General features: G+C 41.9%; 1 protein-coding gene across 3 annotated transcripts in view; it reads left to right on the top strand.

Moving 5' to 3' along the window:
* The first annotated feature begins 1,469 nt into the window (after positions 1-1,469).
* DTX2 (deltex E3 ubiquitin ligase 2) overlaps positions 1,470-14,418 on the top strand; it is an 81,388-nt gene continuing 68,439 nt past the window's right edge. For 2 of the 3 annotated variants that reach the window (XM_073665422.1, XM_073665420.1), the window contains exons 1-2: positions 1,470-1,621; positions 5,007-5,403. In XM_073665422.1, coding sequence (XP_073521523.1) covers positions 5,097-5,403 — 307 coding nt within the window. In that variant the 5' untranslated portion in view covers positions 1,470-1,621; positions 5,007-5,096. Of the gene's footprint in view, positions 1,622-3,139; positions 3,306-5,006; positions 5,404-14,418 lie in introns of all 3 variants that reach the window. The other variant, XM_073665421.1, reaches the window with a different exon arrangement.

Here is a 14,418-nt window from a genome sequence, read left to right as displayed (position 1 = left end):
TGCTGCCAAGCAGTGCCAAGGGTGCTGCTGTTAGCGGCTAACACATTCTTTGCCTTGGTATGAGTTTTTTTTCTCACATTACCATGTTCATTGCCAGTGTCAGATATTGGATTAACATATATTTTGGACACTATTATAATAGTTTAATAATTGACACATTTTTTTAACACACTTGGTCAACCCTGGAAAATATAGACTCTACCATAAATGCTAGATAGAGTACACATAATGGCCAACAATGCTAATGCAATACCAGCCTGCCCATAATATCAATGTTGCGTGTATGTATCTGCAATCTGACAATTTAAATAGAATAGACCCGCATAGCTAAATGTCTCAATTAACATAATTTGTTTGTAGATTTTCGGTTAAAATAGATTATTTCCCCCTGTCCAAAAAGGACCAAATAACAACAAATGCCAGAAGGTAGGAAAACAACCTAAAAATGCTGGTACAGACCACAGTATAGCTGTGTGGTGTATGATTGCCAGATAGGAATATTAAAACTGGTTTCCAAAAAGTAGAGTGTGTATGTTTTCAAACTTTATTGTTTCTTTTATATACAATTATCTCCTCCCCTGCTTCCGACAAAAAAATATAACTCAGAATGCCACATTGGCTGATAGGAACTTGTGGCAATGACAGCAGTGTTTTATGCCGCATACGCTTGTTGAATTGTACTAGTAAAATAATTCTGCAAAAAATTACCACCCATTTTTTTTGTTTTTATTTTCGAGATATTTTTTGTTTTAAATGCTTCCCCCTATTTATAAATACGAGAAAATGTTATGTTTTTTTATATAAAATATAATTATTTTTAAACAAAACGTTTGTAATTATATAAATATTTAAAATAAAAGAAAGTAGTGACGTCACATGGCTCAATGACGTCACCGCAGGTCCTTCACACTACCGCAAGCAGTGCAAGACACCGGACGGAGTAGACAAAACACCGGGAAGACATCGGAAGGTGAGTATAAACTTTATTTTTTTTATTTTTCACTATTCTTATTCTTTTTTTAACTAGCTTGGTCACACTACTATAAATCCATGCCGTTTGCATGGATTTATATAGTGTGAACAAGTTGTCAAACACTTTTCCAAGTGATGCTAAAATCGCTTGGAAAGCGCTTGTCAATCCGCATGCGGAAAAGCATGTGAAGAACGCTTGACAAACGCTTCTGCCTGGCAAGAAAAACACATGTAAAATCCGCATGCGTTTTTCCTGCCAGGGAGAAGCGTAAAAAATATGCAGCATTTCTGCATCGTGGGCACTTAGCCTAAGAGAAAAAGAACTTAAAAAAGGGCAACTAATAAAGTGGCACAAAACATATAGAGAAAATACAAAAGCCACTAACAAGGAGTACATGGCACCAGATGACTGGTGAGGATGAATCGGGGCCAGGGAGTGACAGCCCCCATAGCGTGAAATTCCAGCCGTCCCGTCCCCCTTCAGGCTGTGCACTGTGAATAGGAAGGAAAAGGCAAAGCGGCGTCACATGACCACCAGAGAACACGTGACTCCTACGTCACTGCTACCAGGTGCAGCTCCATTCTAGACGCGGCCGAGCACGGAGAGAGGAGCGAGTAGACAGTTCTGGCGACGTGGGACGCGGCTCAGGTGAGTGCTCTCCTTCCAGTCACTGTCCCTGCAGGTAGCCTGCCTGTGCCCTGAGCCGCCATACAAGTGCTCCGTAGTGTCCGGCCTGTCCCCGGTTCCTGAGGTACGCGGAAGTGCTGAGGGAAGTGCTCCGTACACTTGTGCTAGTAGGTGGTGGGTGAGAGTCCCCAGCACTCCTCAGGTACCCGGGCTGCTGGCAGGTGCTGACATGCCTGCCGTCATCCTCCCAGTGCTGTGAGGTGGAGTGATGTAGCCTGACACAAGGTTGCTCACCTGCTAAAAGTCGCAGTGTTGCCGCTCTCTTGTGATGTCCATATAGGACGCAGTGATGTGGAATGGCCGGGGTAGTATACAAGGAGCCATATCTCCTCACCCAGTCATCACAGGCTTGTTCTGGGACCATTGGGACTTTCCCAGGATCATCATGTGGCTTCTCAGAAACAGTATATTTGTACTTGCCCTTATGAGTGTGGCTGTTACCTAGGATTGCTGTATACCTACAATTGTCAGCATACAGCTGTCCGAGCATGCTGGGCTTGTATGCAATTGGCAACGGTGTGATGCTGTTCGAGACCGTCATGGGATGGATCTGTTTCTTCAAGATGTTCTGTTTTTCTGTACCTATAGACTAGTGTTAACCTAGACTAAAATGACAACCTTCTGCTCATGTGCCCCCCTACTGCTTGAGACCCCTGCTCTTGTGGGACTTGCTAATCCCTCTTTGTGGGACTCGCACAGGCAAGTATCAGGCCGGTTCACGCATCTGTTTCATGGTCTAAGTACGGACTGCAATGTCCAGACCGGCTGCGGATCTCCTGATCTGAAGTCAGCAGCCTCATATATGCCTATGAGGCTTTCATTTGTGACAGATCTGCAACCAGTCCATGTACATGGCAGGCTGAACTCAGACCTTGAAGCATGGACATCCTTTCATTTTGATGGACATCGTAAGCAAGGATTCAATTAGCTGATTTATGAGGACTGTTATTTGAGGAGGGGGTTGTATTGATATGGCAGTCTTTTTAGACAACATTCAATAAAGTTAAATTTACTTTGTAGCAAACTGAGTGTTTACTTCTGTTTTTTTTCTGCTGAATTTGCATTAGTACTTCAATGTTTTAGCTGCAATTCAATCTCAGTATTGATGAAGGGTCATGGTGGAGTCGAAGTTCTTGATTCATAAAGGGGTGCACAACTCTTCTTGAATCTGGAGCATCTGACCAGTGTCATGCACTACTCCAGAGACCTCTCTAGTGAAAGGAAAAGAATTGTGTACAAGTAAATTCAGGATCACCGAACTCAATGACTATTAGTAAAGTTTATTATTTCATAGATACAATACAAAACTGCGTGATTAAAAACATTTAAAACCCCACAATAAATAGGGCATAGTTGTCCAGAGAGTCCATGTAAGGGCTCCTATCCTCCCTCCACCATTCCACTCAATGACTTAACAGTATATGGCACATGACTGACACATGTTTGTATAACGAACCTAATTAAATTGTCTTTATATAGAAACTGTGTGATCAGGACTTAAGGTATAAACTGTCTAATACACAAGAGTATACATGCACACTGAATGATACAAAATGTGGTGAAATGGAAGATAAACCTTGCAAGCATCAGAAACTTGTATGAATAAAAAGACATTTCACAGCAACAAGACCTCTGAGGCATGCAGGTATGTATAGATTTACATTTCTATCACCTGTATGCCCATAGTAGAGGTGTGATAAGTGCCAGGGGTGACAGATTCCCTTTAATGAACTGGAGCCTATGTATAAAAACAAACAATGCAAGAATGAAACATAAAGGTATATTTAGATGTGCCAATTTCCAGTGGAACTGGGAGAATCTATATGCAAGGACTTGGGTCCATCTGCCAAGTCAGTAATCTGTGACTGCTGAATGGGAGGCCTGCAAATCTCCTTATCTTACAGCATTATTGGCTCTTCTTTTGATTAGCTGGGCCTAGTTAATCAAAGGAAGAACCGAGAAGTAAGGAAATTTGCAGGACCCCTGCCCAATGGCCACAAATTACTAACCTGTTGATGAGCCGGAGTCCTGCAAATCAATTCTTCTATCTCTAAATTCCACCCTTTAGTCTGCTTTCATGTCACTGTTTACCTGCACGATCACTTACTATTGCAGGAGATATGGCTGTTTCACTTGCAATATAATAAAGCCGATTATGATGGTGGCATGGCTTTTTAGGTGAAATGTTAAAAAGACCACGGCTGCACAAGGCTGTGGCAGCTAAAAGCCCCATCATGACCGCTGCTTGTGAATGCAACCTCGAGGAGATCTCTTCAACCATGGAGAAGTTACATTTCCCCTGACGAGCAATCGTTTTAGTTGAAAATATCTGTTTTGATGAACTTTAGTGTAATATGTGTGGGCCTGGTTACGTAGTAAATCTCCCTAATATTTTTTAGTAGAGAAAAATTCTTCATCCTCATTAGATCTACAAATTACACACTTGACACAGCAGTTTGACAAGTGACCTCAGTAAGCAAGTAATGATGAATGAAAACGTAGGATTACAGGGTCAGTTAGAGGAATGTGAGTACTGTTTATTGGGGTAATAAATTACTGATGAGGCAGGATTAGTAACCAAATGCATGAGAAACTATTGTATGTTCTATTGACATTTAGAAAGCAATAAAATACTATTGGTTCCAGAAAGTGTAGCCTCCAGGTACATCAGGATTGAAGTGGTGGAAAGGAGTGAAAGATTGTAAAATTCCAGTGCATGGCTCTAATACTGAACAGAACATCAGCTGAAAAAAAAATGGTGTTTAAATCCAGTTATGTAGAGAAACCACTATAATGCTTGGGCATGGTTAAAGGTCAGTACTATTGCTTTCCAGTCCTGGAGAAACTTACATTGGGTAAACAGATTACAAACGAGGATGAATCTACACAGGCACACTATAAGAAATGAGCTGGACACGCCTGTGCGGAAACATTTCTCTGGACTGGGACACAGTTTGACAGATTTAAAAGTCTGATGCCAAAAGGTAATTTTAAGGACAGCGAAGAGAGAAAAATCTGGGAATTCAAACTAAAGATATTCAGGTCTTTGACGATAGGACTCAATTTTACACCTGGATTTATGATTCGCTACATGGACATACTTCACACCTCCATTAGACAGACTCCAGACCACTAAGCCATCACTCCCACCAACTCTCCATTTCTAACAAAAACTTTCATTTTATAACCTTGGCTTATCTTTAGGAGGCATTACCCCATCCACCCCATGCACAAATGTCCTGTTGTAACATCTCTTAAATGTGCTCTTGTCTCAGTAATTCATTTACAAACCTGCCTGGTGAAGGAGCCACTGTTAATCTAGCACCTACTTAATTTTATATTTTAGATTGAGAACATGATACATGAAGAAACCACTACTCTTCCTGAAAGGATCATTTAGAGTGATTTTCATCTGAAAAAAAATCTATAATATAGAATGGCAGCGGGCCCACCTCAAAGTGGGGGAGCTGCAGGCCCTTCTGGATCTCCCACAGTGACAATTCAGTGGCATTCAGGGTCTTATGCCGTGGCTGTTTGGGAATGGCAAGATGAATTTACTAAATGGAGGCCATACAGCAGTAAAGTGAGCAACTATATTGAGCAATGTATACAATCGTACCAGCTTCAGAAAAATACCCGTGCTCTTGGGAACAACAGTAGTATTGCACTAGGACAAGCTGATCCAACACTGGCTCCATATATCATTGATATCGCAATGCTTGCACAGTTTCGCCAAGACACAGGTAAGTGTGCGCATTGTCTGATTTTCATTAAATTCTTTGCGCATCTGATTGAGCCAGTTTTTTTAATGTAAATAATCTTTATTTGTAGCACAGCCTTTTTTTGTCTTATATCTGGATCATGATACATTGTGTAAGGGTGCAGTCTCATTAGAGAACTCATTTACATTAGACAGGTATGTTCCATCATATCTGAATGCATATAGAGTACATGCCTGGACAAATCCGACACTGCAGATTTATTGCTGAATAGTTTTATTTCAGTCCTCTTATTTCTGCTCTGTTGGTGGATCAGTGGTGCTATTCACATACTATCTATTTTTTTCTCTGAGAACTTGTAAGTGCCCCAATGTCAAACCTGACATCTTGCAGACTTGTCTAGATTTGTAATGGACTTCACCCATTATGGTGAAATTTGCCATAAATATTGAATGATTACTTTGATGTGATTGGCCCACTGCAAATCTGCTATATTGCAATGTAACCTAAACAAGCTAAAATGATTGTACCCCTGAACTCTGTTATTCTCCTTCGAGCAAACAAAAAGAAAAAAGGAACAATGTCATTCGCTCCCAGCTGGTACTAAGACTGTCATCCGCCATAATTCGATCCTCCCACTTTTTCTCCAAGACTTCTCTCATGCTGCGCCAGTTTTCTGGAATGCACTACTTCTTAAGATCCAATTAATATCTAACCCCCCTACATTTTTAAGTGTGCTTTAAAAACACATCTCTTAAGACAAGCCTATCACCTCACTAATCTGACTCCTTGTTTTCCCTTCTAAATTTTCCTCAGAATCTGGTCCCTCCTATTCATCTGTTTCCACATCCTCCATGCACCGAATAGCATTTTGTAACTGTACTTAGACAGATACTGGCTGATGACCAGCAAATGCAGCTTTATATCATAAACCCTATTTATTATACACTGTGTGCTGAATTATTAAGCAAGTTGTATTTTAGAGGATTATTTTTATTATTGATGAACAACTATGTTCTCAATCAACCCAAAAGACTCATATCTATCCAAGCTTAATATTTTTGGGAGTGGTTTTTTTTTTAGATTTGGCTATCTTAGGAGGATATCTGTTTGTGCTGGTAACTATTACTGTGCCAAATTATTAGGCAACTTAATAAAAACCAAATATAATCCCATCTCGCTTGTTTATTTTCACCAGGTAAACCAATATCAGTGCACAAAATTTAGAAATAAACATTTCTGACATGCAAAACCCAAAAAATTACTGATCAATATAGCCACCTTTCTTTATGATGACACTCAACAGCCTTCCATCCATAGATTCTGTCAGTTGCTTGATCTGTTTTCGATCAACATTGCGTGCAGCAGCCACCACAGCCTCTCAGACACTGTTCCGAGAGGTGTACTGTTTTCCCTCCCTGTAGAACTCATATTTTATGATGGACCACAGGTTCTCTATGGGGTTCAGATAAGGTGAACAAGGGGGCCGTGTCATTATTTTTTCTTCTTTTAGACCTTTACTGGCCAGCCATGCTGTGGGTGGAGTAGTTGGATGCATGTGATGGAGCATTGTCCTGCATGAAAATCATGTTTTTTTTTAACGATATCGACTTTTTCCTGTACCACTGCTTGAAGAAGTTTGTCTTCTAGAAACTGGCAGTAAGTCTGGGAGTTGAGCTTCACTCCATCCTTAACCCGAAAAGGTCCCACAAGTTCATCTTTGATGATACCAGCCCATACCAGTACCCCACCTCCACCTTGCTGGCATCTGAGTCGGAGTGGAGCTCTCTGCCCTTTACTGATCCAGCCTCTGGCCCATCAAGAGTCACTCTCATTTCATCAGTCCATAAAACCTTTGAAAAATCAGTCTTAAGATATTTCTTGGCCCATTCTTGACGTTTTATCTTATGTTTCTTGTTCAAAGGTGGGCGTTTTTCAGCGCTTCGGGTATTCTAGAATATGTATGCGGCCGACCGGGCGCGACTAATCAGCGAAGCAGTGTTTAAATGGGTTGTGCACTACTTTAAATTAACCCCCCAATGTATCCCCCCGGGGCCCCTAATGAATTTTGTAATTACGTCATGTTGTCAATGCTGCTTGTGACAACATCGCTGACCACGCGGCAAGTGTGAAGGGAGGACCGGGGAGCGAGGCCGCTGGTCGGGGTACTTCTGCTGCGAGCAGCCGGGAGATGACCGGCTAGCATCGGTCATCTCCCGGCTGCATCGCCGCTGATCTCCTGACGGTGGCCTGCGTATTTGAAATCCGGCGCCAATTCGTGGCCGGGCTGCGCCCGTTGCTGATTGGTGGCGGCCGCGGCCGCCACCAAATCAGGACAGCGGTGTTTTAAATTTCGTGCCAATATCGCTGATTGACCAATCAGCGAACCCTGTTAGTGAGGACCGGGGAGCGGCGCTGCCTGTGCGGGTACTTCCGCTAGCGCCGGTCATCTCCCAGCTGCATCGCCACTGACCTCCATGCTGCAATCGTCGGGAGATCAGCGGCTAGGGCCGCTGATCTCCCGACGGCAAGTGTTAAGGGAGGACTGGGGAGCGGCACCGCCGGTCGGGGTACTTCTGCTGCGAGCTGGCGCCGGTCATCTCCCGGCTGCATCGCCGCTGACCTCCGTGCGGCATCTTGTTATGAAATCCCGCGTCGCTGATTGGCCGCGGCCGGACCAATCAGTGACGCGGGATTTCCTGGACGGACAGACCAGACGGGATAATCCGATTTATATAGTAGATTCAGGCTGGTTTGTACTTTTATCTCGCTGTAAATATTTAGCGTCCATTCAAGATATTGCGTTGTTTAGTAGAAAGGAATGGAGGAGATACCCATGCCGATCTATTATTGATAGCTTTTTCCAAAAGATAAACCATTCATTTTATAAAGACTGGATTATCTGTTTAACATTACTGTTTTACATCTGAAGTATATACTGTCTAAAATCATCCGATTATGAACTATGGCAATATCCAAGCAAGAGGCAAATCCAATCCAAATGGGGCTGGCCCTCTGCAAAGAGTCAGCAGTGAAATTCATAAAGGTATTTGCTGCGAACCCCTGTAAAAAAAAAAAAAAAAAAATCTGACGTTTCTTCGGAGAGATCCACCTTCTGCACTTTTTTTTAAAATTTTCTTTGTATCTAAAATGTAAAGAGAAACAAATTGTTCTGTTTGAAAATCCATCATTTTGTCTCCACGGCAACGATTTACAAACAAATCCTTTAGTCTGATGCATTTTTAGTATGAAGTAGTAAATACACAGAAAAGAATGTGATTGCAGAATGAGACTACATGGGGTTTGTTGTCCGTTACCATCGAGACCAAAGGGCAACAGAGGCGCTGTCGAGGCAGTAGTACATTTGAGTTGTTAACCTTAGTTGTGCTGTACCCAATCACTTTTGTGTGGTACTCAATGTCTCAGCATGCCCACTATTTTTTGGTGCTTGAGACTCAAGAGCTGTGGATAAACAGCTACATGGTGTTATTATGTTATATAAAATAAGTGTTATGGTTTAAAGTACATGAATCAAGTTCAAGGCTCGTGGGATGAATCCGGCCTGATATGTCATGTTATGTGGCCCGCAAGACTCGAAAGCAGAAGAACCGTCTCTCCACTAGCAGGCCTTCTTTGTTCACTGCCTGTGAGTTACTGAACAGACTGGTGTGCGCTGAAGCTCAGAATCCAAGATGGCACCAGCTCCCTGTGCTGGTATTACCCCCTCTGCTATGCGTAGGACGCAGATGGTACAGAGCAAGCACAAGGAGTGTGTGTCATATTTGATATGAGCTCAGATTCTCCCCTCCACATGGTTCAGCAAATCAAAAGTATTGGCACAACTCTGAGATCCCTTCCCAGGCACCCAAGCCACCATTCAAGATAGGGAGCTTGGTGCTAAACAGGTGAAAGGGGCTGTGGTGAACCATAACATCTTTGATGGGACAATTTTAACTATTTTATCAGCAACCTAAAAGAAAAAAAAAATATACACCGTAGCCTGCTGGGACACTTCCATTTCGTGCATAATACATTTTGTGTTACGCCTGCCAGTTGTCACCCGCGTCTCAGTTTTTGTATGCAATCCAGGGAAACTCCATCATCGTGCACAGAGCCAAGCTCCATAACCTCCTTCAGCCCAGCAGTGTGTCACTTTCTGGGCTACATAAAATCATTGTTTTCTCTACTTCATGTGTAACAGTTCTCTGAATGCTGAGCTCTGTATAACCCCGTCCACACTACTCGCAGCTTTCAGTGTACACTTTGCGAAAGCAGAAAGCTGACAATCACTATTGAGGCTAGGTTACAAAGAGTAGGAGGACTACACGGCATGATATAACTAGTCCGTGAGTGATATTCTCCATCATATAAAACACTGATTTATTGAAGCTACAACTAGAAGAAAAGTGACACATTGCTGTAGTCAGGCTCACTGCCTCTACGCCATGTCGCTTAGATAAAAAAACTGTTGACAGATTACCTTTAAAGCACCACTCAAGCATTTTTTTATTTTACCCCTGGAGTGGTGCGTCCTATCTAAGGTCCCTGCCCTTACTCTTATACCCACCTGCCGGTGTCTTCACCTTTTCTTACTGCTGCTTCTATCGGTCTCCAGCAGTTTGTGACCTGCCGGATTACACTAGTGTTCATGGAGGGAGCCGGAGATCACAACTCCGAGTTCAAGAGCCTCGTTCTGGCTGTCATTGACTTGTATCGAGAGCTTGTGATGTCACTGCAGTCCAGTCAGAAGTTGCGGTCGCAAGATGGCTCCGAAACAAGGTGAAGACAGCGGAGGGTTATTATAAGACCATGCACAAGGACCTTACATTAGAAGCACCACTCCAGTGCTGAAAAAAACATGCTGGAGTGGAGTTTAAACAATGTTAAGTAGTTACATTTATACCGCCTTACAATTACATATTCCCATTTGAAGGCTGTTATAATGCTGATGTGGCCCTCCGTGGAAATGAGTTCGACACTCCTGGTTTTGACAGTTTACTTTAGTTTTTCTACATAATTCCAGCCATGGCTGTAAATTCCCCTAACATGACTGAATGATCTGAACTGTGAATTAGTTACTGGGGGGTTTCCTGTGATGCAATCTGAAACTAAGTAGATGATTTCATTCTGTAGAAAAAGGCTTAGCCACTGCATTTTGTATTAACCTATTTTTTGTTCTATTAAAAAGATAACAGGCGTGTTTTAAAAGGGTGGAAACTGTTTAGTGTGTGTTTTACTTTTTGAAAGTTGGCAGAATGTCAAGGCCAATTTACATGTGTTACAGCAGCCTCAGCATGAAAGAGAAACTCTGATGAAAACCAGTTTCACATTGTAATTATGTATTACACAATCCTTCACAATATTTAAAGGGAACTAGTTGGTTACCCAAGCCCTGCAAACCGCCCCCATGTCTTTAGTCATCCCATAATACTTTCTAACAAGCCCCTTTTAATGGTTCATTACTTTGCCTATCCCCATGAAATGGTTTTTAGAATGTCACGTGATACACTAATAAATGGGTGACTAGTTGTAGGGGTGTTGCTTTTCTTGGACTAATTGTCTCACTGATGATAATATGACGCCCCTGTGGACGTGAGTGACGTGATTTGTAAGGGCAAAGTCCCTTCTGTCTCTTTGCAAATCTCTACGACCCTGACAATGCACAGTAAGCTGGGTGTACACTCCCCGGCTTCATTGGCACACTGCTTATGCCCGGGGAGGCAGCTGTGATGGACTCAACCAGCGGTTACCCCTGGGTCTACAAATCTCGTGGCTGGCTGTTGTAGTGCGCCGATGAAGCTGAGGTGTGTATACTCAGCTAAAGTGTGCACTTTCAGTGAGGCAGAGATTTGCAAAGAGTGCTGACGATGCAACACCCCCATGACTAGTTACTCACTAATTAGCATATCACAAGCTAAGTTATAAAAAACTATTTTATGGTGATAGAAAAAGTAATAAGTCACCCAAAGACACTTGTTTGAAAGTTTATTAACCCCTTAACAACATTTAACGTACCTATACGTAATGGTCTGATAGGAGTTCCCGACTGACAACATATAGATACGAAATGGCGATCGTGCACGGCACAGGAGCTTGAGTTATAGCTGTGCACTGGCTCTTGCAGCCAGGAGTGGTCCCCACACTGCCACAAGCTATTTAACCACTTTAACGACATGCTCAATGCAGATCGCAACCTTTAGGAGGCTAGGAGAGGGAGGGGTCTACTCCCGTCTGATCGTTCCCTTGTGTCGACATCGTGAGGGCCCAATTGTCGGCATGACTACCTCCTGGTCTTCCTGTTCCAGCAAGCCTGTTAGACCATGCTGAGAGCATAGTCTAAGAGGCTTCTGTCAGTGTAACACTGACAGGTATAAATATTGCAATGTATTATAACTGCGATCAGAGTGATAAAAGTAAAAGTCCCATTGAGGGACTAAGTAAAATGTGAAGAAAAATATTGCAAAAATATTTTTAAAAAATCACAAAAAAAGAAAAAATATTATACTCATACATACGAATATTTAAGTAAAAACAAAAATAAACTAAACAAAGTACCAGGGCTGTGGAGTCGGAGTCGGGATAAAATGGACCAACTCCGACTCCTAAAATATATAATAAATTGGGTACAATAGTTCAATGCTGCTTGTGGGGAATATTTTGTCATAAGAATTTGGGAAAGTTATGAAATGTTCTATTCCTGATCTAATGGTCTGGACTTTTAGCTGAGATGAATCTGTGCTACAGTAAATTTATCACTTAAACATGAGCCATGTATGAGGGAGTCGGAAGCATGGAAATTGAGGAGTCGGAGGTTTGGCTTACCTACTCCACAGCCCTGCAAAGTACACACATTTGGTATCGCCGTGTCCGAAACGACCCAACCTATAAGACTGTCACATTAGTTAACTCCTTCAGTGAATACCGTAAAAAAAAAGTAATCGTGGCAAAAAATTGCTTTTCATATCGCCGAACAAAAAATTGAAATAAAACACTATCAAAAAGATGAATGTAAATAAAAATGGTATCACTGAAAATGCCATCTTGTCACGCAAATAACAAGCCTCCATCAGTGCAAACATTAAATAAAGCTATAGCTCTAAGAATGCAGTGATGCAAAAACAATTCTTTTTTTCAATAAAATACTTTTTGTGTAAATCGGCAATACATTAAAAAAAATATATAAATGTGGTATGGCTGTAATCATACTGACCAGGAGAATAAAGCTGCCTTATTACTTTTACCACACATTGAACGATATAAAAAAAACAAAACAATTGCTGGTTTTTGTTCATTCTAGCCAACTCGTTCCTCAAAAATCAAGTCCTCATGTGAGTGTCTTCACAAATATAGAAAAATTATAACTCTCTTAAAATATATGGCGATGCAAAAAAAAAAAATCTTTTAGTATGTGACAGTTGGCAAACAAATAAAAAACGGTCGCAGTAAGGCTCTGCCCACATCTATCCAGAGGCATGCATGCACAAATTGGAGTATGTTTAGGTCAGCAAGAAAAACAAACTTCTCTCCTGAAGTTAGAATTTCTGCTGCAGACTGCATTTGGATTTAGGTAGGCAACGAGAAATATACTCTAAGGCTAAGTGCCCACGATGCAGAAATGCTGCGGAGCGTTTCTACATCTCCATGGCAGAAAAAACGCCTGGATTTTACATGCATTTTTTTCTGCCAGGTAGAAGTGTTTGTGAAGCGTTTTGAACATGCGATTTCGCATGCGGGTTGTCAAGCGCTTTTCCAAGCGATTTTAGCATTACTTGGAAAGTGCTTGACAACTTGGTTACACAATATAAATCCATGCAAACGGCATGGATTTATGTCGTGTGATCAAGCATCAATTGTATGTATGTATATGTGTGTGTGTGTGTGTGTGTGTGTGTGTGTGTGTGTATGTGTGTGTATATATATATACCCAAAAGTATTGGCACTCCTACAATTCTGTCAGATAATACTCAGTTTCTTCCTGAAAATGATTGCAATCACAAATTCTTTGGTATTATTATCTTCATTTAATTTGTCTTCAATGAAAAAACACAAAAATAATTGTCCTAAAGCCAAATTGGATACAATTCCACACCAAACCTAAAAAAGGGGGTGGACAAAAGTATTGGCACTGTTTGAAAAATCATGTGATGCTTCTCTAATTCGTTTAATTAACAGCACCTGTAACTTACCTGTGGCACCTAACAGGTGTTGGCAATAACTAAATCACACTTGCAGCCAGTTAACATGGATTAAAGTTGACTCAACCTGTGTCCTTGTGTGTTCCACATTGAGCATGGAGAAAAGAAAGAAGACCAAAGAACTGTCTGAGGACTTGAGAAACCAAATTGTGAGGAAGCATGAGCAATCTCAAGGCTACAAGTCCATCTCCAAAGACCTGAATGTTCCTGTGTCTTCCGTGCGCAGTGTCATCAAGAAGTTTAAAGCCCATGGCACTGTGGCTAACCTCCCTAGATGTGGACGGAAAAGAAAAATTGACGAGAGATTTCAACGCAAGATTGTGCGGATGGTGGATAAAGAACCTCGACTAACATCCAAACAAGTTCAAGCTGCCCTGCAGTCTGAGGGTACAACAGTGTAAACCCGTACTATCCGTCGGCGTCTGAATAAAAAGGGACTGTATGGTAGGATACCCAGGAAGACCCCACTTCTTACCCCGAGACATAAAAAAGCCAGGCTGGAGTTTGCCAAAACTTACCTGAGAAAGCCTAAAACGTTTTGGAAGAATGTTCTCTGGTCAGATGAGACAAAAGTAGAGCTTTTTGGGAAAAGGCATCAACATAGAGTGTACAGGAAAAAAAAAAGAGGCAAAGAAAAGAACACGGTCCCTACAGTCAAACATGGCGGAGGTTCCCTGATGTTTTGGGGTTGCTTTGCTGCCTCTGGCACTGGACTGCTTGACCGTGTGCATGGCATTATGAAGTCTGAAGACTACCAACAAATTTTGCAGCATAATGTAGGGTGTGTAAGAAAGCTGGGTCTCCCTCAGAGGTCATGGGTCTTCCAGCAGGACAATGACCCAAA

This window comes from Phyllobates terribilis, unplaced genomic scaffold (assembly GCF_046119375.1).
Source record: "Phyllobates terribilis strain yellow unplaced genomic scaffold, ASM4611937v1 Scaffold_2__4_contigs__length_985480577, whole genome shotgun sequence".
NCBI lineage: Eukaryota > Metazoa > Chordata > Amphibia > Anura > Dendrobatidae > Phyllobates > Phyllobates terribilis.
The sequence above is the reverse complement of the archived record's forward strand: the minus strand, read 5'-3'. Positions and strand labels throughout refer to the sequence as shown.